We start from the raw sequence: 25,954 nt of genomic DNA on the forward strand, positions 1-25,954 counted from the left end.
CCCACTGTCCAAGTGCAGATGAAGTTCCCCACCCCTGATATACCCAACTCTGCGCCTCAGGTACCTCCCCAGCCAACTAAACCCGGTCATTTACTCCAGCAGAGCCGCTGTTTGCACGCCTGGCTCAGCAGCCCCTCCTCAGGCAGGGCAGGCAGCACTCACCTTCAGGGAATCCACCAGGTCATCGACGAGGAAGAGGCGCCTGAGCTCGCGCACGGTGCCGTTGACGTGGCCCAGCACCACGTTACTGTACTTGTGGATGAGCTCCTCGGACACGGCCACATCACACTCCAGGTAGGCCCTGAGGGAGAGCAGAGAGTGAGACTCCTGCAGCAAACAGCACCTCACCCCTCCCCCCTGAGCTACGGACAGCGAGCTCACCCCGTGAGGAGCCCTGGCAGGAACAGCACAACCACCCCAGTCAGTCACTCTCAGCAAACTCAAAACATCCACAATCTCTCACCAAAAAACCATCTGCTTGTTACTGCTATTGACTCAGTCACACACAGGCCTACCTGCACCACATCGAAAAGGTGGGCAGGTTAATGCAGTATCTGGGACAGGCAGGAGGAAAAAATCCCACCAAAGCAACATATCCATGTATGCCCCTGGAAGCACCTGTGGAGCTGCCAGTAAGCTGCAACAAATCTATTATGGCATGGGAAAATGAGCTACATTTGTTATCATTTGCTAAAAAAACAAAAAAGCCCAAAAAATTTTCTTACAGATAGTGACAGTTCTTTTACATAAAGATATAAACCCCTATCTGGCTGTGTCTCCTTCCACTCCACTGCCACTTTTATCTGTAGCTGCAGTGGCTGTGGCCACAATTTCAGTCTTTGAACAAGGTGTAATTTATTTATCTAATGTGCTGGAGGAGGCAGAAGGAGCAATGCAGCACATCTGTAACAGGGAACTTTATTTTACAGTTGTAAACTTTTACTTTTGGTTGGGAGGATTCTGCTTTGGGGTGGGGTTGTTTGTTTTTTTTTTTTAATAATAAAAATGCACAGTGGAGGTTCCTGTGTGTGTCACTTAAGGCCAAGCTAAACATGACCTTGTGGCAAATCCAAGACAAATTGGAGTACTTTAAATGGTAACTGCAGCAGCCATTTCAGGGCTGTGTTTTGCAATCACCCTTGGCTTCCATCTGCTCACCCTTCTCAGCTCATCCACGAGACATTCACTACCTGCATCAAAAATTCAATTATCTCGTGGGATGTTACAAGTAAAAACATCCTTCTTGTAGCTGAAACTACACAGGAAAAAAGTAAACCAAGCAAGTACGTTGGACAAGAATGTCTGGAGGCTACTTAGGAATAGAAGCATTTTTAGGAACAAACTGCAAAAATAGGTAGAACAAGGTAAAGGAGCCACTGCACGTGGTCTGGGAGGAAGGCAGGGAAAGCACAGCTGAGTGGGGCAAGGCTGGCATGGACACAGGGAACGTGCACTCTGAGGAACAGGAAACAATCCCTCCAGCACAGCAAGAAGTGCTTATTTCTTTGAAGATGCAGCTTTGCAACAACAAGCACCTGGATCCTGTCTGTGCCCAGGCAGCCTGGGAGCTCAGAACAAACCACACATCTTAAAAGTGTTCTTAAGGGTTCCAAAAACATCAGAGTAGGCCCTTGCCATGGTTTAACCCATATTATATTTATTCTGATTCTGGCTAAATAAACTGTGTTTGAAGTGCTGGGTGTTGTTTAAATACTGCCCCAGCTCATATTCTAAAGGTTGAAATTCTGAAAGGCACACAGCACTCCACTGCACTGAGGGGGTTTATTTGTTTAATGCGTTCCCAGGGAAATCAACAGCCCTGTACCAAATCCTCAGCCCATTTCTGTATTTCCTGGGGGCCCACTGAGTCAAACAGACTGTGGGGAGCAGGTTTTTCAGTCCAGGGACCATTTCCATTACTATGCAACGTGTCAGAGCACGTGCCACCCTCTGCTTCCCACAGCCCCGACCCCGGAGGAGCTGCTGCTCCCCACAACACCAGGGAAGGGCAAATCCCACCTGAAGGGGTGGCCTTCATCAGACTTCTGGATGGCCTGGATGACTCCCTTGTATATCCTAAAGCTGATGGTGACAGAGAGCAGGGCCAGGGCGATGTAGGCTGTGACGCTGACGATGCTGAACACTGTTAATGAGAGCAGCAGGAACAGGCTGGCACCAAACACCACTCCCGTCTTCTTGATGTCTCGCCAGTAAAGCAGGTCAACAACTAGGATTTAAACGAGGGGAGAAATTAGAACGAGGTACCTCTGGCATCCCCACGAACACAGGAAAACATCAGTGTTCACTTTGCTGCTGAGAGTCACTAGGAACAGAACTCGTCAAAGCAGGGCTGGAATCCCAGCTGGAAATAGGTTAGTACTGGTTCTGCACTGCACTCCAGATCACTGCTGTCAGGATTACCTCACATGCAGTTGCTACAATTTAAGAACAATTCTGCCCTTAAGCAACGTCAGAATCAATCTCCTCAGCTCCTGTGCTCTGTTCTGCACCAGAACCACAGCACTTTGTGCTTCAGTTCACCCCATTGTGGCGTTTTGGGGTGGTCACTCCCTGGAGAGGTTAATTCCAATGCCCTGTTAGGACAGATGACAGGACACCAACACATCTCTAAACCATTCCATCTTTCCAAGTCTGGTGGAGCAAAGGCCCTGCTCAAAGACTCATTAACAGTTCACTTTGTTTGCTTTGGATGGAAGCATTCCCAGGGGAGTTGATAATGTTGATTGTGGGTGACAGACTGAGCCATCAGGAGGGAATAATCTCACCGAGATGTCAATCCAGGCTGAGTCTGCTGTGTTCCAATGCAAAAGACTTCATTTGCAAACCAAGTTTAGTTTTCCTTAAGCGACCCTCATTAGGGAACAGTGTGTTAGGCCATTTTTAGCATCACTGCCCAGAGTAAACTACACCCTTGCACAAGCCTTAGGTAATGGCTTAAGGCTCCCACTGCAGATCTGGTTGCTTGCATTAGATACAGAGTTCAAGATAAACTACAGAGAAATTATTACTACGGCACTGCACTTTAGCAAGCCCATCTCCTCCTAAAAATCACCAAAATTAACTGCAGGATAACATACCAGCGTTCAGCACAGATTCTTTGTCTGAATGACTACTAAAAAAAAAAATAAAAAAAAATTAAAATGTGACTATTATTTCTTGCAGGATGAAAACCTGGAAATGCACCAACACTCAATACTTGGCAGCCTCTGTAGGGCACAGTCTGTGTAACCCCTTTGTAGCTACACCACGCCAAAGCCACCGGGGCTGGGGGGTGTTTTCACACAACTCCTTCCCAATTATTCCCACGGGGAATCTGTACTAAATTGCGGGAAAGATGAAAATCAGGGTCAGGAAATTAAATCCACCATTTCATAATGCAAATTATGGTATCCAAATATTCAAAGCCACGTTTGAGTAGAAGCTTCCTGCAGCCCTGCATGAACCCCTTGGCTGTTTGGCAAAGCAGAGCAGCCTCTCCCTGCAGCACCATCCGTGCTCTGCTCCCCCAGCCCGGCCCAACCAACCCAGCACCGCAGCCACATCAGCGGCCACCACGTGAGCAGGACACAAACATATGGGGGCAGAGATAGACCCTGCAGCGCCAATCCCAGCGCTCCTGCAGCCCCGGCCCAGCCCAGCCACAGCTGCTGTGACCGTCCAGCGGTGCCTCTGCACACCCTGCACGAAGCAAGGCCAGCTGCAAAAGGAGCTTATTAAAAAAAAAAATAAATAAATAGGAGATTGACTTAAAGGTCGTTGTAAGCTGTAAACCTACACGGAGCTGCAGGCAGCCCCCTGGTGAGATCTTCAGGCTTGCCAAAAGCAGTTGGTGGATTTCGTGCTCCCAAATAATGCAAGAAACTCATTTCTTCCCGAGCGTCTGCTGCAAATACTGCAACTGTGTTTATTTTTAAATGCTGCAATTTGAGCGTCCATATATTTGAATTTGGGAGCTGCCCCTGGATCGGGTGACAGCAGTGTGAGCCCTGCTCTGCTTGCTGCAAATGAGAGACTGCCTCCTCTTTAAAGCCTCTCCACTGACAGGGCTCTTTGCTCCATAGAAAATCACTTATTCCATGCATTAATGCATTAGAGCAGTTATAAGGAACGTAAGGAGAGCAATTCATCCCACTGACAGGTTCCAGGAGAGAGAAACAAAGGTAGGCTGCTGGAATTAAAGCACAAAGCAAATGCCAAATGGCCTTTAGCGACCCATCGAGTCCTTTGTTCTCGGTAATCAATAAGAAAAATCCCCAAGCCGGGAACAACCAGAGTAAGGCTGCACATGGAGCATTTTTCCTCATTCCACCTCCACTCCATTTGGAGAAGGAGCAAACAAGCCTCGGTTTAATGACATATGGATCCGGTTTCATTGTAAATTCCTCAAAGGCAACTCAGTGGTTTATAATTCTGCAGCCCAAGAAAGCACACAATGCCAGTAATTTATATTCTATTGATGAGAAACAGGTACTTGCATTTATTTCTAAAGGAAAAGATTCAAAGCATTACTCGAAGCTGCCTTCTGCCTTTAACTTACACGCGAGATACAGCAGATGAACAGAAAAAAGAAAAAAAACCACAACAGAATAAACCCCAAAGCAATTCTGAGGAACAGCCCTGCAGTCTCTTCCCTTACGGAAACCGTTTTAAGCTTTCTTTTCTACAATCCCAAGAATAATCTCACGCATGTAATGCCCGCAGCCCAGGCCTATCCGAACCCAAGAACAGCTGCCTACATTTGGTAAGCACGAACTGGCACTTGGCACGTCTAAAAATAGTGCAGCTCCATCCGTGCCTTACATGCACACCTCATCCAGTTACATTTTGCTTTTAAACCAAGTGCTAACCGAGCTTTCTCGCCGCATTTTTAAAAGCCTTTTCCTTTCCGATTTTTACGTTAAACCCGAACAATTAACACCGGTTTCCGCGACAAAAACAAGCGCTCCGATATATTTAGCGTGCTAATCCTCTTTAAAAAAACAGCCCCCGAGGCGAGCGGCCGCCCGTTCCTTTAGAAGGAACAATGCCAAGGCGAGAGGTGCGAGCAGAAGGCAGGTGAGCAAAGCAGAGCAAAGCAAAGCAAGGAGAAGCACTGACCCATTTTGGCCTCCATCTTGAGCGCGCCGTGCTGCACCCCCGGCTCTGGCAGCGCCCGGCCCGCCGCTTTCCTCTTCCTGCCGGGGCGCTGCGGGGTCGGAGCTACGCAAGCTCCGCCGGCCATCCCATCCCACCCCATCCCATCCCATCCCATCGGCAGGGCCGGGCGCCAGCAGCACAGCACAGCTGTGCGGGGCTCCCGCACCATCCACGGCTCCCTCCCCTCCGCACACAATCCCGCGCTTCACCGCCGCTCAAAGGCTGCTTGTGTCCCGCCACGGGGCACGGACGGCACCGCAGCGGTTGCAGACCTCACACTGGGAGCTTTCTGTGATTCGAAGGTAAGCACAGAGCCCTTATGTTCCTGGGATAACAGGGCACAGACGCTTCTGGGAGCAGCTGAGCAACAGCCAGGGTGGTTGTCCCAGAAATGGGCACCAAGCACACTTGGCTGGGGGGAAAATCCACAGCGAGCCCCAGAACACGACCCCAAAGGGGGGTAGTTCCTGTTCAGAGAAGCCTTTTCCATAAACTCCACCTTTACATAAACTCCATGTCCACACACCATGTGCTGCTCTTCAGGGCTCCCTTTGACCCTGCAGCTCCACATCCCGAGCCCAACCCTGAGGAGAAGCCACCAACCATCAGGTGGTCACCGTGTCCAGCACCAGCACTCAAGCACTGACGTTTCCAAGGCTTCCTGCCTCAGGTTATTCACAATTCCTGTTCATTTCCTAAAAGCAGCAGAGACTGGGCCACCAAACTGAAGATTGTGTTCACCCTTCCCAGACACATCAGGAGCCAGTCTGGTCCTCGAGCGTCTCCTCGCAAGTCAGAAACAACCAACCGAGGCCAGGCTGGTGGGACTGGCTGTTCCACATGACTGCACGTGGTGCCCAGCACGTGCCCAGCCCAACAGAGCCTTGCCTGTCCCAGGGCCAGACATCCCCAGGGAGCAGCACGTCCAGCGGGATGCATCCCAAAGGTCACCAAACAAGGCAGCATCACGCACACTCGGCCCCAAATCCCCAACAAGAAAATACAGATTTCACAGCCCAGCACTACCAGATCTCAAAAAGCAACCCCAAATATTATCTAACCATTACTAACGAGCCAAAAAGGCTCTTTTCTTTTATTTTTTCTTAACCACATACTCGTGTGTGTGGGCACAAAGTACCAACTGGGACAATCAGTCCAAAGCCCGGATTATTCACAGGAAAATAAAAATATCCAGGGCTGTACAAGCCTATGCAACCTCTGCCGTCATTTATCTGAGCTGAAGCAGAATTCAGACAGATTTTCAGCACATTACTTAAAAAATATGAATCCTAGGGTAGCCTGGAAGTACAGCTGTGGTGTTCATCCTACCATTAGGAATATTCAGCCAATAAAACCTGACAATTCATTGAAATAATTAAAAATAAATAAATAAATGCTTCGGTTTTGTGCCAATTACTCCATAGGGCCTGCCTTGAAAAGAGCTAAAAATAAAAGTCATGCCACCCCCAGGGTACACTTATTTCATGCTGCCTATCTGGATGATCAATACCACAGGTATTAATCAATACCACAGGTCGCACCACTTGCACTATGCTGGTTCCTCAACTACAGCACACCTATCACATCTAAATTTAGGATTATGTTCACTAGAAAGTCGTGCTTCAGTTGCAAAGTCCAACTGTGAACCGCAGTTTTCGCCCTTCCCTGGTTTTAGATTTAATTTTTTTTTTTTTAAAAGTCATTTTTTAGCACGGCAAGGAACGTGTTGCAATATTTGCTTCTGTATTTATTTTGGGGCACCACAAGTCGTGCAATCCGTCCCTGAACTTTACCCATCGTTTTTCATGCCCCTGGAGCCCGACCAAGGAAGAAGGAACACGAAACACGGCGTCTTCATCTTGTTCTAAACAAACCAACACACTAAGCCAGGCTTTAGCAGCTGCAGCAGGACAGGAACCAGGCTCTTCTCCTTCCCCCTAAACCCTCCTGTCTGCTTCCATTTTCCTTCAGGCCTCATCTGGACAAGTTAAATCAGAATTAGATTAAAGCTCAGGGCTGTGGGGGTTTCCTCGGAGGGAGAACCAGGCACAAGAGCAGCTTCCCCCACCTGAGGGGATGTGAAAACAAGGAGGGGGTTTCAGAAGCTGCTGGTAGCAGTTTGACCAGCACAAACACCCCCAGGACAGGGCAGCGAGCAGGGATCACTGCCAGGGCTGTTGGTGCCACGCTCAGGATGGGCATTCAGGGCTCTAAACCAAAACAAGACTCCGTGACTGCCGAGGCCTCCGATTCCAGGGTTGGAAATGTCTGCTCTCGGCGGCACTGAGGGACAGAACACCGACCCTGCTCGGCTGGACGCAAAGAACCCTGAAAGCTGAAAACTGGACATCAGCACCCAAAGGGAACCTGCCTTTCGGTTTCTACACAAACCTTCTGACCTCACCCCTTTGTTTTTGTTTTGCTTTCCTTCCTTTCCTTCCCAACCCCAAGAATTTCAGGCCTGATGTACGAAACATTCAGCTTAAACTACGTACACACAACAACACATTCTTAAACAGAATATTTTTTCTTAATATTTTACATCCTTTTAATGAAAGGTGAAACTTTGAGCAGCTTATTTTTGCAGAGGCAAAGTGTTTTCACCTGCAGGGCTTTTTTTGCTACGTATTTAGGTCCTGCCAGAGCATTCTATGGATTCCAGTCCCAATTTCTGTCCGAGTGGGAAAACCCCCAGATTTTGAACAATAGTTACAAAAAAAGAGGAGAAGTTCATAAGCACCAAGCACGACAGGCCCCTTTAAAACAATATTTAAGGATCCAGAGATGATTAAATTTTTTTGAAGCTTGTCCTGTTGATAAAGTATGAAGATTATGTATTCAAATAAGGCTTAAACTCTAACACACTGAGCACTAATGTAATGATCCACAGAGATTTACACTGGAGATCTCCCATTGGTGCTTGCAGGAACAAAGGTCAGCACCACACTAATTTAAGGTTAGCTACTTATTTACCTCAAACAATTCGATATTAGGGCTGTAAATCCTGACAAATCAGGTACAGCTTTACCTAGAATTCAACAGACTTATGAAAAATCCAAAGCAGACGTGATTATGGGTAGATTTCAAACACGGTATCTTGAACAGACACCCCCCCCCCCAGTCTGCAGGCGATTTCTCCTTGCAAAAAAAATTAAAGCACGACCTGCAGACACTGTGTTTTTTTCAGTTAATGGCTGGTATCGATAAACTATTAATAATCTAGAAATTTCCAAGGCACGGGCACTAAAGTGGGACTGTGCCGGTGTTTGTGCCACACGCTCCCAAACAAGCTGTTCATTAAAATGCTCTGTGGGGCTGGAAAAGATCTGCAGTGTCACACGAGCTGCTTCACCTACATAAATTATTGATCCTTCTGCACCGCTCGTTTTTACCCGTTTTAACCCGCAGCTTTTGCAATTCCGAACATAAAGCACCGAGATCCCCCATCTTTGATCCACTGCACAATCAAGTGCGTGCTACAAACCCCCCCTCTGCTACAAGCAACCCGGAAAATCAGGGGAAAAATAAAAGGGGGAAAGAATAAATACCCTTATCCTTCCAGCTGCTCGGCTGACTGTCCATCTCTCCAGGCTCGCGATGTGCCCTCCAGCTGGGCTTATCAATTATGCATTCCAAGGGCAGAGCTGCGGGAGAAGGAACCTCCAGGCAGGGTGGGACTCATGGGCTTCCCCGGCAGTCTGCAGTGGTGCTGCACTGGTGCTGCAGGAGCGGGTCAGCTGACGGGGTGTGGAGCTGACGCAGTGCTGGCAGCGGCTGCCGCGGCCCCAGCGCCGCCCCGGCCCCAGCTCCAGCTCCAGCTGGGCGCTGCCAGCCCCAGGCACTGCTGCTGCTGCTGCTGCTGCTGCTGCCGGCACAGGGGCTCCGCAGCATGGCAGGGCCGGCCAGCGGGGCTCGCCCGGCCCCAACAAAGCCCAACCGACCGCCCTAAGCGGCTTTGGCAGCGCGGCTAAAAGTAGGCACCAGACGGGCTTTAAATAGCTCGCTTTTCAAACAGCGGGCAAGGCGTTTACAAAGCTCCCAGATGTACGTACGGCTGGCTTTTCAAACTGGGCAAGGCGTTTACAAAGCTCCCAGATGTACGTACGGCTGGCTTTTCAAACTGGGCAAGGCGTTTACAAAGCTCCCAGATGCACGGCTGGCTTCCCCTCGCTGCTTCAAACAAAGGGCTGCCCGCCCGGCAGGCCGGCACACACCTCTGCCTTCCCACGGGGAGCTGCCAGGGGAAGCCAGCAGCAGAGCCAAGAGGCTCAGGCAGGACACAATCGGTCTGTTTGCCCGTGTCTTCAGGCATTATGAACTGCTCAGCCATGTTTATTCATCTCAATGGAGGCTGGAGAAGAAGTTAGCCAGCCCTTAACCTAATTCCTACAAGCAAACACCTTCCCCTTTTTTCTTTTCCATCAGCGTTCCCTGTTGGCAGGTGCTGACCTGACTATTCAGCATTAAAAACAGGAACCTGAAAGTTTACACTCACAGCATATAGAAAGTAACATATTGCACAAGAACGGACTAGAAACCCCACGTCTGAAAGAGAAGAGCTGTGAGAATCGTGCTGCCGTTTCCTTTCCACCCCTGACACCAAAGTGTAAAATCTCCCCAGCACTGCTCTAAAGCCTCTTGAAAATTTGATACACCGTTTTCCAAAGAACTGGGAAAGGACATTCACACATTTCCAGAAAAGTACTGTAGACCAGGTGGGCTGGAGATCCTAATTCAGACCTTAAACAGACAGTTTTACTTTTCATTAGGAAATCTTACACTGAGAAAGATCACGACAGATTTACCCCACAGCCCTGTTTTTTACTTCAACTGCTACATAAATTTAAGGCCTCCTTTGACAGCAAGACCAGTTACATCTGTTTTTAACTTCTGTCAAGATGTGCATTTCAGTCACAGTTCCAACAGGTAAATCCAAACACCTGCTACAGGAGGCACCTGGGGAGTTCACATTCAACCATCACAGTGCAAGCACGTGGGAAAAGATGCACTGCACAAAGAAAAGGACAAAACAGGTCTGGAAATCTGCTCGTCTTGGAGCTGAACTGGAAACCATTACGATCTGAGGGTCTCCTTCTGCACTTGCACTGTCACTAAATTAGACACAAATATGATGCTTTCAAAGGTCTTCTCACTAATGGTGAAATTTGTAAGGATACACAACTAAAGCCTCTTAACTTCCTCTTCTTTCTACCACAGACTTCAAATAGTGCAATTATGCAGCTACTGCCAAGCAGACATTTTGTGGTGGCCACAGCAGGGCGGCAGCAGGAGGAGCAGGGACACCATTCCCGTGTGATCCACTTGCTCCCCCACAGGAACCCTCCCTGCCTCCAGACCCTCCTCTCAGTGTTCCCCCTCAGCACTCCAGGCAAGCAATCCCAAGGGAAATCCACATCCCCCTGGCCTCACAGCTCTTATTCCGGGCAGGATGGGACCCTGTTCCACACATGAACTGGGCACTGGCACCGCCAAACTGCATGAGGAATGGTGGTGCTCCAGCAGGGAAACTCCATGCCATTTACACGAGAAAGTGCCCAGCTACCAGGCTGCTTTACCTTTAAGAGGTGCTTTATCAGCTCAGCCAGACATCTGGGACACAATCAATTCTGAACACGTTCCAGGGAGCAGCCCTTGTTCCAAGGGGCAGCTGGAGGCAGGGTGAGTGCAGGACTCGCTCCCCACCCAGACACTGAATCACCCTGGGCAGGGGGACTGACCCCAGCATTTCTGCCTCCCCCAGGGAGGGGCACTTGGGATCCCACCTCCCTGTGCTCCCTCTCCACGTCTCTGGGAAAGGGGACACTTACCCCCAACACTCCATTCTGTCCGTAATGCTGCTGTGCAGGGAATTCCACAGGCCTTGCTCTGCCAGCAGCCTCAGCCACACAAATCTTTGTCTCTCAGCAGGGGCCCTGAGAGCTCTAAGTCTACATCTCTCCTTCAGAAAAACCTCTCCCATGGCTTTGTTTTTTCCTCATTCCTCCTACTCTGGAAGTTCACCCTGGAATGGAAGTCTCCACTTACTATTATTTAGCTGGTTGCATAAAAGACAACCAGAACGAGCAAAGAATCAAAGAATACAACGAGATTAAATTAAATCAAAACTTTACACTGAATGAAATGGCATTTTACCAATCTGCTTCTGGAAGAAACTCCAGGTGTTCCAAGGTATTTTTCCTCCAGCAAAAAAACAACAAAGAACCCTAAACAAAACACTTCCCATCCGCTGAGTGGCTCCATTGAAGTCACCACAAACACAAAGTAACAGAAATGACCCAAATGTGCTGGTGTCAGGCAGAATTTCTAATGTCCTTTGTGCTTCACACAACTGCAATGACCTGGTTTGCTGTTCCAGCATCACAGCAAATAGTTCATTTCTGCCCCAGTGTTTTGGGAGCAAAAAGGAAAGATTCAGTGTTGGAAACACCCCCTCAAAGCACATTTGCCATCTGGATTTCACCTTTGCATCTGCCCCCTCAGGACAATGCAGGAAATGTAAAATATTAGTGATTAGCTGCATTCCTGAGTGCCTGTAAGGAAAGCAAATAATAAAATAAATCAGTAGGATTTAATGTGAAAGGAATGCCTGATGGTGAAACCTACCCTGAAACAAGGGTGTCCTGGGAAACCAAGTGCCCTGAGAGCAAAGATCTCCCCATTATTTCCAAACATTACTGACATCTCAACAAGCACACACTGAGAGATATAAACTGCCCAATCTACATTTCAGAACACAGCTTTGTTATGGTCAGAGGTTTAGAGTCTGTAATCCAATAATATAAATATCACTGCTATAAAATCTTCCACGTCCCTTTAATCCAAACCAGGTCTTTGGAAAGCAGGGTTTTCCAGCCTCTTTGGGATAATGAACGCTCTCTATCAGAAGGGCTGGGATATGTCATGTGTATATTTAGTTTCCCAGTCTCAGAGTGCCCAGCTCATTTCAGGAGCTGAGTTCCTCCACCCGGGATGGATTCCCTCGTGTCCAAGGCACGCCTGCAGCTCAGTGACAAACACTAGGTGGCATTCCAGCCCTCTGCCAGGAGCTGGGCGAACCCGGGACTGCTCGGTCCCTGCCCTGTCCTGCTCGGTCCCTGCCCTGTCCTGCTCTCACACCTTCAGCACCAGCTGAAGAACCAACAGGAACACCCACCTGCTCTCAACTCGCACCTGAACCCGCCTCGATGGAGCTCAGAAAGGGCCACTTTGAGCTCTGGGGAGGGACACGGTGAAGCAGCTCAGAGCCAACTACAGCAGGTCCTGAGAAATACATGTCTGGAAAAAGTATCACTGCATCCAGGACTGCAGGAACTGTTTGCCCTTGAAAAGCGTTACAGTTGTTACAAGGAGTGGGGTTTCTTTATAGTTAACTACAGTTCTGAATTTATGGGGCTTTTCTAGTGTTGTTTGTTCCTTAAACCTCTGAGGTACCAGGTCCCCGTGGTAACAGCCCATAAAACAGGTTACCCAAGGCTGTGCACTCAACAAACCTCCTTCTGCCAGAGGCTCTTCAAAGCTTTACATCTGCTTTGCTGGAATGGTCAAGTTTAAAAAGGAGCTGCAGCCTTTTCAGAGTCCTGTCAGCTGCCTGCAGTCCCCTGGGGCTGGGGGAACTCACAGCACACTGGCATTTAGGTTGGTTTCCAAAAACTGGCACTGTTAATTGAGAACTAAAGATCCCTGGCCTTAAGTGCACCAGTAAGGCAGTTCAGAATAATTAACAACAGTCACACAGTATCACCACCTGAATTCCAGAAGTCTTTAAGGCCCAGTAAAATCTATTGCAGTTCCACTAATGGGAAGGCAGGAAAAAACCCCACACAATAAAGGTGAACTCAGGAGGTCAAACACATGCACAGATGCACTTGGCCTATTGATGAACTCATCAGCTCTTCAGTGACACTGAAATTGTGCCTAAGCAGTGTGGGATCAAAGCACACAGCTGATGTTGTCTCAGAGGCCCAGCCCTGTATTGAGCAGAAAAGCAAACAGCAGAGCGTGGAGAAAAATCTAGAACAAACAGCCCCTTTCTGAGTTGGCATTCTCAGCTCTTCAGCTTTAACCAAGTGTTCCTTCAGAATACAGAAAGGACGTCTTCCCAAACAACACAGCATGTCCCAAATGAAAGCTGCAGCTGCTTTAGAGCAAACACAACACTGGCAGACTGTGGTTCCCCAGCCCAGCTCACACCAACACTGCCACGTTTGTGTCCCAGCACTGGGCCACTGGATGGGGAAAGGACCCTCAACCCCCTCCTGCACTTCCAGATGGGTCTGTGCAGCTCCTCTGGCTCCCCACAGTCAGCAGAGCAGCAGCTGTGTCCTCCTCAGGCCCCGAGGAAGGGTCTCCATCCCCAGGCAGTGCCTGACCACCCCCAGTCTGCCCCGTGTCATGGTTAAAGACCCCTCTGCAAAGGTCTCCCATTACAGGAACTCACACAGAAGCCCTGTAATAAGTGTAGTGGTTTGGTTTGTCTGGCTTGGTTTCTTTAAAGCAGTCTGAGCTCTAAGCAATTAACCCTTGACATGAAGCCCCAGATCCACAGCAGCTGTTCTGCAGACAGTATGATCTGCTGCAAGGCAGAGGGAAAGGAGAGGAGACTTTGCAGCACACACACAGCGTTTCAGCAGTGCAGATATCAGTGAAATTCCATCCCAAGGGAAAAGGAAAACTCCTTTGTGCCTACCTGTGTGCCTAGAAGAGGTGAGACAGGAGAAACAGCAGCTACCATGCAAAGGTCAACAGAAATACAACATTTTTCACCTTAATTTCCATACCCTATTTCGTTTGCATCACCACTCACGTTGTCCTCGACATCCCTGTTCTTCCCTTCCACCTCAGGATGTTCCATGACTCTGTTTTATCAACTGCAGACTGCAGCTGCTGCACAAAGACACCACTGCTGCTGAGTCAAACTAAGCCCTGGCTTTCTGTTTAGAGCACCAAACAGTGCTTTTGCAGGGGCTGCTTTTTAGTGTGAATGCTTCTGGTCAATGTTTAAGTGGCAGCAGCGCTGAGATACCCAAAAACAAAGCTCTCCTCTGGTCTACAAGGGCTAGATCTTCCCTAAGTGTTCAGTGCAGAGAACAAACTGCAACATGACAATGGTCTTATTCTTCCTTCCACTTCCTGCTACTGTAACTGCACCTAAGAAGAATTAACCACAATGCCTGACCTGAAAGAGAAACAGAAATTAATACCTGTGCTGTGTATGAACCAATTTTAGCGTCTGCAGGATACTCGAGTTCTTAATGGCCACTTTTCTAGTAACCTGGGTGTTAAGCTCATGTGCAGCACTCATTTTAAACCACTGGCCAGGCTGCAGCGTGCAGATGCACAGGCTCTGGGCCAGGTTCCAGGCACAGACAGGAGCAGAAGGGTTATTTTCCTAAGTCTGATGTCTAAACTGTTAAAGCAAAGGAAGAAATGTCCCTTTCCAGTGAGTGCACGCAGCAAACACCATCCATGGCTTACTATCCCAGACAGAGAGTCGGGGGGGTCACCAGTGCCAGTGGGGCTCATTTCTGCATCGACACACCACGAGCAGGAGAACCCAAGGAGAGAACTGGAGACAGCGAGTCCATCCCTGATAAACAGAAAAAAAGGCACTACAGCAATCAGCATATGGAAAAGGTCCAAGTGCAGGCACTAGCGGTGTCTGTCACCCTCGGCCTGCAGAGAGAAGTTCACAGAAAGCCACTTAAAAAGAGCAAGTTATGACATGCTAAAGTTCAGCTATGGAATTATGCGGATTAGCAAACTGCGAGACAGCAGACACAGATTACCTGAAGATTTAGTCAGCTTGGCTGAAAATACAGCAGTAGGTTTTTTCTTTTCTTTAAGAGAAGCAGGTTCTTTCTCAGCTTCCTTCTCAACAGCTCCTGGTTTTCCTACACTGACTATCTCTTTGTCAGCAGGTAAAGGTGAGGTATCTGTGGCCGGTAAGGACATGGTGGGTACTTCAGGCACTTCTCTGTCCACAGCCTCCAAGGACTTTTTCAAGGCATTGGTATCTTCCTTGGCTTTTACTTCTACATTCTTCACAGACAGGTCACAGGGCAGCTCTGGGCAAGGCAACTGCCTCTTCTCACCTTGGGTCACCTTGCTGATCTCTTCATCTTTGTGCACTCCTTCTCTGTCAGCGGCTTCTGCCATGAATTCAGGAGAGGTTTGAGGATGAGCCAACATCACAAAGTCATCTTCCACTGAGACTGGGGAAGAGTCCATGGGTGAGAGAGCTTTGTCATCTCCTGTTTTTGGTTCCATAGCAACAGACACATCAGCTGAATAAGCCAAAGCATCCAGCTCTTCCATCTGAAGAGGAATCTTCTCTGCCTTGGCTGCTTTTGTAGGTATTGGCTCAGATGGCAGAGCAGCAACATTTCTGGAAGAGTCCAGCTGGGGTTGGAATGACTCCAGGTAAGGTTTGCCCGCAGCAGCCACTGAACCCACCGCTGGTTCCTCGTGTTCCTCATTGCTCGCAATGCTCTCAGTGGATCTACTTGTTTGCAGGAGGGATGGATCCTCACTGGCTTCCTCAGCAAAGTCAGCTATGGCCTGGCTGCTGAACAGCTCGGATTTCCCAAACTGGGGGGACAGTTTGCCCTCCAGTTCCTGGTGCTCAGCCGCATCCTGAGGAGTGTGTTCTGCCTTCGAGTACTCTGCAAAGGCCGGAGCAGCAGCGTCACCGGGGACCTTTGTTCCCTTGATCAGGTCACAGGCAATGGATATATAGGGGGTCTCCAGGTCTTCCGGAGCGGTGCCGCTCTCGGGAGCAGGCTGTTTAAATGCCAGTGCCTCCTTAGCTTCCTGGGGCTGTGTCCCAGCTACATTCACAGCCTCCTGGTACCCGGGGGGTTTCTCAGCCTCTCCTTTGACGTTCTCATACTGGCCAGCGGGGATGAAGGTTTCTAAGGGGGAAGCTTCCAGCTGCACAGCAGACGCCTCTGCCCCAGCAGCCCCAGCGCCCAGCGGGGCCTCCATCACAATGTCTGGCAGCACCGGAGAGGGAGCGGCCTCCACCCCTTCGAAGGAGGGGCAGATTTGGGCCACGGGTTTCAGGGTCTCCTGCGCCGACTCGGAGGTCTGAACCAAGTCGATCTTGGGCTCGTAAGCCAGTTTAGTCCCCGCCGCGTCGTGCATTTCGCTCTCGTAGGCCTCCTGCACCAGGTCCGGGGTGAGCCCCTCGGGCATGCTGGCTGTGCTGTCAGGGGGCACTGCTGCCCCGCTCTCTGCCCTGGCAGAGTCAGCCCCCTGCCCTTCCCGCCTGCCAACTGCTCCAGCGCTAAAATTACCTTGTTCTGGGCTGGGCTGAGCCTTCATTTCTGCAATTTTTTTCTCATCGTCGGTTCTATTTTCTGAAGCGCCTTCCTCCAGTGGAGACAGAGACTTGCCTTTGTTACCATCAGGACTCGGAGAGGAGTCAAATTTAGTACAAGTGATGTAAGTCTGCGAAGGTTCTTTCACAGCTTCTGGGGTACTTGGTGAGGAGAGATCTTCAGCGCTGCCCTCGCTTTCGTAATCCTTCGGCACGCTCGGCTTCCCCACACCATACTTCTCATCCAAACTGCTCTGCGGTTTGCCATCTATCTTACTTCCAGCATCCTCCCTCAAGCTGCTCAGTCCATGACTAGCACCTTTTAGTTCCCATATTGGCTCATATGGTTTGAAATCTGCATATTCTTCCCTCTTAAGAGGGTCTTCCTTCAACAGCCCTTTCTCACGATGATCACCACCTGCAGATGTGTCTTTGCTATAGAACAGATCTTGCCCCTTTCTCTCAAATAAGTCTTGGGGACTTTCTGGAGACATTTTCAGAGGCTGTGCAGGCATTTTCTCCAGGTTAGGTAATTCTTTAGGGCCCTCTAGCTGTGTTTCTTCTTTAGCAGGAGAGAAAATGGCTGCTTCTGCTTTAGCAAATGGGGGTTCCGAGTGTTTCATCTCTGAAATGTCTTTGTCGTTTCCCTCTGCAAGGAAGGGGTTCCTGGCATTTTTCACTGGTTCCTTATAAACCTCACTTGCAGGTAATCCATCTGAGAGCGTACCAAAGGCTGTGTGCTCTTTAAAGGGCTCAGCTGAGAGAGGAGAGAAGGAAGGGAGAGAAGGAGCAGGACCGAGCGGGACTGCAGTGAAATCCTCTTGCCCAAGCGACTTAGTGCTACCTGGCTGCTCCTGCAAGTCCTGACCTTGGGCTGTGACAGAAAGGAAAGTTAGAGAATAAAAGTGCTCTTAAGTCAAAGCAAACTTTCAAGACAGCTTCATACGATTTTAGTTATTTCGAGGCTCTTCCAAGTTCTACTCTGGATATTAGGAGCCAGGAACACACAGTATCAACTAGAGCTACTCTATTGCACCGCTAGCAGAGGAGGCTGGAGAGGCAGCAACTTTATGCACCACAAAGATCTCAGTAAAGCTGAAGGTGCCAGACAAGTACAGAGGGCAATATTAACAAAGTCAGAGTGGGAGGGTGGCAAGTGAGACAGAGAGAGGGGACCTGTGTATGCTTGGCCATAAACATGTGTGTGCCAGCAAAGGCTTTTCTGACACCTCTCTTAAATGGGAATTTGGTACCAAACAAAACCCACTACATAAATACTACAGGTACAGATTTGACTTCTATAAATACTGCAGAAAGTTACTGTGGATTAAATCTTTCTGCTACAGCAGTAAAGCAACTACGTTCTACGTGTTAACCTGTTAACAGTATCGACTTCTCTCCTACAATCAAGGGTCCAAGAATTCACAGATGGTTTTATCTTGTTTATCCAACAGTTTGCCATGTCAAGAAACGAATGTTTATTAAAATCTGGAATAGATCGAGTGCAAAGTCAAACCTGAGGCTATTCTTGGACCCGTGCTGACTTTCAGTCAAGGCAGACTAGAGGGAAAGGGTTAATGAGCTCAGAAATGCAAGAGGGGTCAGACAAAGGGGAGCAGAGAGAACTTGCCTGCAGAGGAGGGCATCAGAGGCGCAGGTGTAGCAGGAAGAGCAAAAAGGGTCTCATCTGAAAAACAAACAAAGAACCTCAGCAGAAGTGAAGGGCAGGCTGAAGAGGGGAGAGAGCACACGAGCAGTCAGTTCCCAGGAAACCAGAGAGCCAGAGCCAACACCCACAGAGAACCAGGGGACACCACCTGAGACAGGTGATGTGGGAGAGACAACACCCCCATTCCTCCAGGGATCCTCCTGGGGCACCTCACCCTCCAAGCCAGTGACCAGACACACCACAGTAGGGTCACACACCCCACAGTAGCCACTGTGTTTGCATCCCCCACACTCCCACAGGACAGAGCAGCTCCCCTGGCCTGGCAGTGCCACACTGTCCTCCCCCAGCAGCAGCTCCCCTGGCCTGGCAGTGCCACACTGTCCTCCCCCAGCTCCTGTGCCAGGGGGTCTCCAGCACCCCCCCCCTGCTGTGAGAGCAGCTGACCCAAGGACTGTGCTGAGGTCCCATCACTGCATAAGCCCTGAAATTCCCCCCCAGCAGAGCACTCACAGCCGTGCCCACGCTGGGCAAACTGGTATTTTCCCCATATCCATCAGGGCCTGCTGGCTCTACATTAATGTGAAATGTGCATAAAGTTCCCAAATCAAGGCAAAGGGCAAAGTTATATCAAAGCACTTAAAACGAGATTTTTAATTTTCAGTCCAGTTTTGCTACTTGCCTGGATAAAATCAAGTACTGGAAAAGATGGTTTGCTCGGTTGTTTGTTTGTTTTTAATTAAAAGCAAACAATAATAGAAGCAACTGATTCTACAAGATGAAAGGCAAGAAGCAGAGATATGGTAGATGCAGCAGCACATTCGTGCTGACCCTGGGAGGCAAGGCTTTCAGCTAAGCTGTGCTCTGGCACTGAACCACGGCTTTGAGCAGCAGCAATGCCACTTGCAGACACACTCATGACCTGCCTGGCTTACTCAAGTTAATCCCACCAGCAGTTTTCCAAAACCCAAGTGCCCTCAGACCTGCATTTCCTGTCACAATATACAGCTGGCTGGTTTGGTTTTGCTAAACATTTATATCTTGCCGTGTTTTGTGGATTATAAATCTTGCTGGAAGATAACAGAACGCAGGACTTGGTGTTTAGAAGCTCCCTCAACTCCTGCTGGGCCAGAGGGATTTCTGTTCAGCTTTCTAAAAATGCTGCTTTTCCACCAAGGAGCACAGGGAGAGAAACCTCAATTCCAAATTTAGAGCACAGCAAAGCAGTGCCACAGCTCAGGGTGGCAAAAGCCTGGAAGGACAAAAGCCACACTGGAGGACGAGGGATCAGGATGTGACACCAAGAACTGCAAGGCTCAGCCCTGCAGGACCAAGAGCCCCCACGAGCCCTTTGAGAGCCCAGCAGGAGAGGGTCTCAGGGGAACCAGGGATAAATCACTGCAGAGGAGGTGCTGAAAATGTCCCCAGAAAACAAGGGCAAAGGAAGAAAACAGAGTCCATGGGGTAAGGAGGAGAAGAGGAAAATGCACAACGAGTCCCTGAAGGTGCAGTTCCCTTCCTGCCCAAAGGCCAACTGCAATCTTGACCAGAAACTCTGCATTTGAGATCTTTTGAACACTTGGCAGGCCCAGAGAGAGGTTTGGGGTTCTGGTTTCAGGAGTATGGGCTGTGCACAGTGCACCAAGTCCTCCTCAGCTCTGGCTTCCACTTGCTCACCACAAGCACACAGTGGCTGTGCCAGTGCCTGAATTCCCAGGGTCTCCCAATGACAGGATGTTACGTCCACACCCAGCCTTTATTTTCCACCCGGAGCCGGAGTGTGAGGAGCGATTACATAAAAGCAGTATTTCCTAAGCAGCCAAGGAGAACCACCCACTCTGCCTCCACCCACCTCAGAATGGCATTTTTCCTGCTGGGAGGAAAGAGATACAAGGGCTTTTTCCTGCTGTGGTCCCGGGTAACACCCCCAGGCAAGCAGGGAAAGTGGGGCAGGACAACTCCCACCCCAGCACGGATGTGAACTGACCCATCAGCCCCTCCAGGCTGTAACTCAAGGGGATGGTGGAAGGGATGGCAGTGACACGTGCGCTGAACAATCCTCCCCTCCCCTGCTGGAGGCAGAGGCCTTGCAGCAACACCGCTCTGGGGGTGGAGAGGACACAGCCAGGACACACCGCTGACGGTGGCTTTTCCTGTTTGCATCTCAACAGCAGCAATTAGGCGACCAAACCACACAAGTAGCACACTGCTACAAGAATCGGGTAAAAAAACCCCTTCGGAACACAGCAAGCTCTAAGCAAGGTGATTGCCAGCAAAGGTGGATATTTCAAACACTTGAATCGAGCTGCAAGGTGAGCTGTCTCTACAGCAAAGTCCCACCCAAAGACAGACAGAAAATCGGGGTAATCTGCACTTTTTACAAATCATAACTCAAAACCTCCGTCAGGAAGTTGAACTGCTCAATTAATGCTTCCTCAGAAGACAGATTTGTGACATGAAACATAGAAGAATGAGAGCTCGAAATGAACACAATCTCCAGGAAAAAAGTCTTTACTCCCAATTTTATCTGCCAAAAACCCCTAACGATGCAGGTCAGTAAAGTACTTTCAGCACTGCAGTGAAGGTTGACCTCTTATTTATGAGTGGTATCACTTTGTATCAGTGACTGAGCACCCCAATCAATGGCTTTTATAGAGAACTTGACACTCAACCTGGCTGACTGCATTCCTATTTTTAACCAGAAACATTCTGCAAATTAAATATTTCCCCCAAAAAAATCCACCCACAAATAATCCTGTAGGTGTTTCTTTCATTAACATGAACCCTCCTAACTTCAAAACTCTCTGTTCTGTCAGCTAAAACACAAGGTCCCCCAGCCAGAATCAGATTTCAGTTTTGTTTAAAAATAAAAACCCCCTGACACCAGCATGACAAAGGAGTGTGATTTTAAATCTAATTTTAATTTTTGCTGAATGCCCACTAAACATTACGATGCTGACACTACCAGCACAAAACTTCACAAATATCAAATTTCAGATTAAAAGTAGAGAAATAAACGGAGGCAGATTCCCCAGATAACAAATTAAGTCAAAGTTTGCTGCAAAGACTTCCAGAGAAAAAGAGAAGAACGTTTAAACTCTCAGAAGTAGTAAACTGACAATTCCAAGAAAAGCAATTTAGGAGAAAACAGCCTTTTTTTTTCTTCCTTCCCACAAAACACATTTGCCAAAGGAAAACGGGACTTGAGTCTGGAAATAAGAACTTCAATCAGAACCGAGAACTCAGGCAGGGATTTCCCCCCTCCTCAGTGGGTCTGGGGAAGGGACGTTCCCTCCCAAGCCCCAGCAGCAGGACAAGGGCTGCAGGGGGTCTGCTGTGCTGCTGCTCCCCTCAGCGGAACCCACCCCAGGGGGACACAAATATTTCACAACAAAAGCAAACAGGGTGAGTGGACACTCCAAGAATGGCATCTGTGACACGGCTGGCAGGTTGAGGGGAAGTTCCCTGTGCAGCAACCCCTGGGGGCAGAGAGCAAAGAGAAACTGTTTCTTTGCCCAGCGCACCAAGCCGTTCCTGTGTCAGCACTTCTAATCTCAGCCTGTTGGCAACACACTCCAAGGGACCACTGAAAAATTCAACTGGATTATTGTTTCGAGTCCTTGGCTGCCTGAGTTCCCACTGCAGCACAAAGCAAGGGCACACGGCTTCACGAGAATTCCCCCAGAAGAGCAGCTGCCTACACAGACTCCTTTAAAATCATCTCCTGTTGTGATGCCATTGTTCTAAATATGGGAGTTCACCAAATATTGAAGCCATTCGAGATCAGGAACGTTATAGCATGTTTTCATATCGTTAGATCAGGCTGCAGAGCCACAGCAAATAATTAGTTTTTCTCATCTGGCTCTCAGTTAAAGGTATAAGTTTAAAAAGACAAGTTTCCAGGGTAGGAAACTCCAACTGCAAAAAACATTGGAAATCTTGGAGCTGCTACAGAAAATGGAGATTTTGTTGAAGATTTAAGGGCAGAAAGGAGCTCCATTTTATACATCTTGAGGGTGTCACAGCTGGGATCACCAAAGGACCCAAGGCTTTGATTAGTAACAAGAGCAGCTGCAGGTCATTGCAGGCCTTTGTGGAAATTACTGCAAGTGGAATCCCCTGCACTGCACAGGAGCTCTCTCTCATTTCATGTTAACTGAAACAATGAGGTAAAAAGTTCAAAGCAAGCATTTTGCCCAAAGCTGGCTGCTTTAACCAGCCTGGTTGTGCAGGCACAGGGCTCCAGCATGATGTGCTTTCCTGATGTCTAAGCACAAATATAACCAAACTGGTCTAGGCAAGGGGAGTTTTTTTGATATCATTTTTTTCATGTACAATTTGCAGCTGCAAAAACCTCCACTCGAGGCAAACTGCCAGCAATGCAGAGCCTGGAAAGCAGTGGCAGAGGTAAAGCTGAGCCTTTTCTTCTCCCTTTGATCAGCTACTGAGGGAAAAGAAAGGCAGCCCCACTGCCCTGCAGTGCCCAGGTGCCAACCCAAGCAAGAACAGATGGGCAGGGAAGAGAAGGTAACTCTGCTCTGTCACAGCAGCCTCACTCCACTGCCCACACTGCCAGAGCCAGGCCCCACCACGGGGGGCTTTCTGAAAGGCCATTAAACCCTTCAGTGCCAGTCTCACCTCAGCCTGCACAGCATCCAAAGAGCGTTCCAGAGGATGTGCCACAGCTCCCTTCATTCCACTCAGGTGGCCACAGTGAACTCCAACAGCCCCAAACAGCCCCTTCGCCACCACAGCTGGCTCTAAAATCCAAACCACACGTGCTCCACAGCGTGAACTGAGAGCTCTCTCTGCTAGCAACATGACCACACTCAGCATTTCCAGTCCCCCATTTCCACTGTTCCAATCTGTCTGATTAAAAAGAGGCAGAAAGGAGCAGTGTAGCCAACTGCAGACACGTGGCCAGCCAGACACGGCTTTACAGCCAAGTGCTCAGTCTCTGGCAATATCTGAAACCAAAAAAAATACGAGATGATTCCTCTACAAACTAGATAACTCTTAAGAACCAGACTCTTTACCACACATTGTAGTAACAAACAGCAATTTGGGTTCTGGCAGTGCCACAAAGCAGAAAAATATAATAATTACATCAGAACTTATTCAAAGGCAGGAGGTCTAAAGAGCCATGCAAATCCTATCATTATGCAGACATGATCCAATTTAATTTTAGAGATTATACCAATCACAAGATTCCCTTTCACTGATTTGTACAGATGGAATTTTTCCCTGCTTTCCCCACAATTAGACAAATTAAGCAGTATTTAGATTAGCAACCTTATCATTGCAGAAGAATGTGTTTATTAGCTAAATTAATCTCGGAAGAATGGAGGAGAGATGCCACTGATTTCTTTTGGCATCTCTTCCCAACACATTACCTTGTGTGACAAGGCTCTGACACAAGTGCTTACAGTCTGCAAAATAGAAACAAATTGGTGCATAAGGAATCTTCTCAAAGAAAAAAAAAACACACAAAAAAAAGAGAAAAATAACATTATAGCCATTAGCATCTGTAGAATATTTTTAATAAAGCAGGGTGAAGATTCCCTGGAACCAACCAGCACTGCAATGGATGGGGATCAATACAGGTCCTGCCAGGCCACTTGTGTGTCATTTAAGACACAATACACATACAGGGAAAAAGTGATTTTCTCACCAACCAGTGTGATCCTTTCAAGACAACTCGGGTCTAAAACACTCTAAATTCCCCCCTTTGGCCAGGCTCAAGGCCACGAAAAGCCACCTCCCTGCCACCACTGCCATTGCCTACTTGCTCCTCCCTTCGTGCTGTGCAGCTGCAAGCTGCTCCTGGAGGCCTCACACCTGCTCTTTGATCTGCTTGCCTTGGCACTGCCTTCCCTGTCACACACAGGCACGGAGGAATTCACCTCCTGTCACAAAAGAGGGCCCAGCAGAGGTCAAGAAAACTGTCACAAAGCAGGGGGAACTGGGAAAAGCAGGAGGACTCTGCCAGACTGACAACAGTTTGAACTGGCAACAGCAAAGTTTATATTTATCTCAGTCTCGGGTCTTACTAAAGACACGTTAATTAACATATTCTGCCGAGCTGATGAAGTTGATGACATGATTGCCCTGTTCATTAACAAGCTGAAGTTGCTAGTGTTTCCTCAGACACAAGATCCCAGCAAAGCCAGGGAGGGTCAGGCTGGTGTTCCCAACACCTCTACATGAGTGGGGGGAACACAACTAAAAGTATTCTTTCTCTAGACATCAGAAAGCAACAAGTGGAGACAAACACCTTAAAACCATGGGGGAAAATAGTCATCTAAAACCTTAAAATCCAATCTGATTTAAAATCTTCCCATTCTGACAGTTGCAGTTGGCAGCAGATTGATTATTTCCCTTTGAAAGATAAAAACATTCCACTGAGATAATTTGATTTTCCCAGACTTTGTGAATATTAATAAGGCCATTATTTCATTGCTACTGTAACAGCTCTCATTGATGGAAGGGGCAGTCAAAGCTCCCCACAAAGGTGTGCCATCCAGCTGGAGCTCAGGGGGCTCGAAACACTGCCCTAAAAACTGACCCTGGAGAATAAGACATTGTGCAGGGATTCCAAGGCGTAACAGGAGTCACTTCTGTTTTAGAGTCATAACCCAAGAAATAACAAAAAATAAAACCTGCAAGAAAACACTCTGTGTTCTACTGAGGCCTCACAGTTCACTATTTTTACTTGGCAATAAAAGCTTTTTTTTCTCTTTCATTCCTAACGCAGATTGATAGTCACACAATTTTCCTCCTACTTCATGCAGAAGCAATCCTGAACACCTCAAGACAATTCACCTGGGAGCTCTATGTCGCTTCACATTTCCCAGCCAACAACAGACCAAGAACTATCTCCTTGCTCCCAAACTATCTGGAAGCCAAAGGACATTTTCAGATTGGACTCTGCGTTGTTAGTTTTTTTGTCTGAATTTCACAGTTACTATAGAAACCTGTCAGCATAAAAAAAAAAACCAAGAAAGCATCTTTCAAAAGATGAACAGATAAAAACTTCCAGGAGTGCTGTGGGTGATTATCTGAGATCAGAGAGATGGAGACCGTGGTTTTATCCTGGACAGCAACTCAAGGGCTACACACACAGAGCAAACGTGCCATGAACTTGGCAGCACCATCCCTGCACACACTCCTGCTCAACAGCACTGCTTGGCTTCTGACACTCCTCCAGCAGCTCCCCTCCAGACACAGGCCCAGTGCTGGGCACTGCACAGGACACCCAATAGAACTGAGAAAATCACTTGATCCCTTGTTGAACTCACCTAGATGGGAACACAGAACATGGAAATGAAGATACCTGCTTTACTATAGCAGGCACGTAGCTGATTGTTCTCCTCCTTATAATATATATATATATATATATTCCAAAAAATCACATTTTATATAAGGCAACTCAGCTTGTGACCACCTCCCTTAGAGCTTTAATGGGTATATTTGGGAAGAGAAAGGGTCTTGCACCTCAGAGAAACACTGAAGATCAGTGGGAATGTATTTTAATCAATGGAGGGTGCAGATAAAAGTCACCAGTGGCAGTAATCAAGGACAGCCACGGATTTTTTCCAAGTCATGCTGCATCATGCCCTTAAAATCCACACACTCCTCTGTACGAGTCCATGCACAGAGCAGCGAGAAAACCCGAGGAGCCAATCTGCTGCTTCAGAATTTGGATCAAATGCAAAGGACAGGACGTGCAGGGGAAAAGGGTCAGTGTGTGGGGCGAGCAGAGGCAGGGACAGATCCCTGCATTTCATCAGCAC

General features: G+C 48.4%; 1 protein-coding gene across 2 annotated transcripts in view; it reads right to left on the reverse strand.

Annotated features, from left to right (window-relative positions):
- The window catches only part of RTN4 (reticulon 4), a 36,030-nt gene that overhangs the window by 6,248 nt on the left and 3,828 nt on the right, over window positions 1-25,954 (reverse strand). The window contains exons 2-5 of one of the 2 annotated variants that reach the window (XM_027908309.1): window positions 18,126-18,182; window positions 14,964-17,369; window positions 2,020-2,227; window positions 163-301 (exon numbers count right to left, since the gene is read on the reverse strand). In XM_027908309.1, coding sequence (XP_027764110.1) covers window positions 163-301; window positions 2,020-2,227; window positions 14,964-17,369; window positions 18,126-18,182 — 2,810 coding nt within the window. Of the gene's footprint in view, window positions 1-162; window positions 302-2,019; window positions 2,228-8,705; window positions 8,897-14,963; window positions 17,370-18,125; window positions 18,183-25,954 lie in introns of those variants that run through there. The other variant, XM_027908310.1, reaches the window with a different exon arrangement.

The sequence above is a fragment of the Empidonax traillii genome, unplaced genomic scaffold (assembly GCF_003031625.1).
Source record: "Empidonax traillii isolate 1590-97213 ecotype Southwest subspecies unplaced genomic scaffold, ASM303162v1 scaffold1675:size74954, whole genome shotgun sequence".
Taxonomy (NCBI): domain Eukaryota; kingdom Metazoa; phylum Chordata; class Aves; order Passeriformes; family Tyrannidae; genus Empidonax; species Empidonax traillii.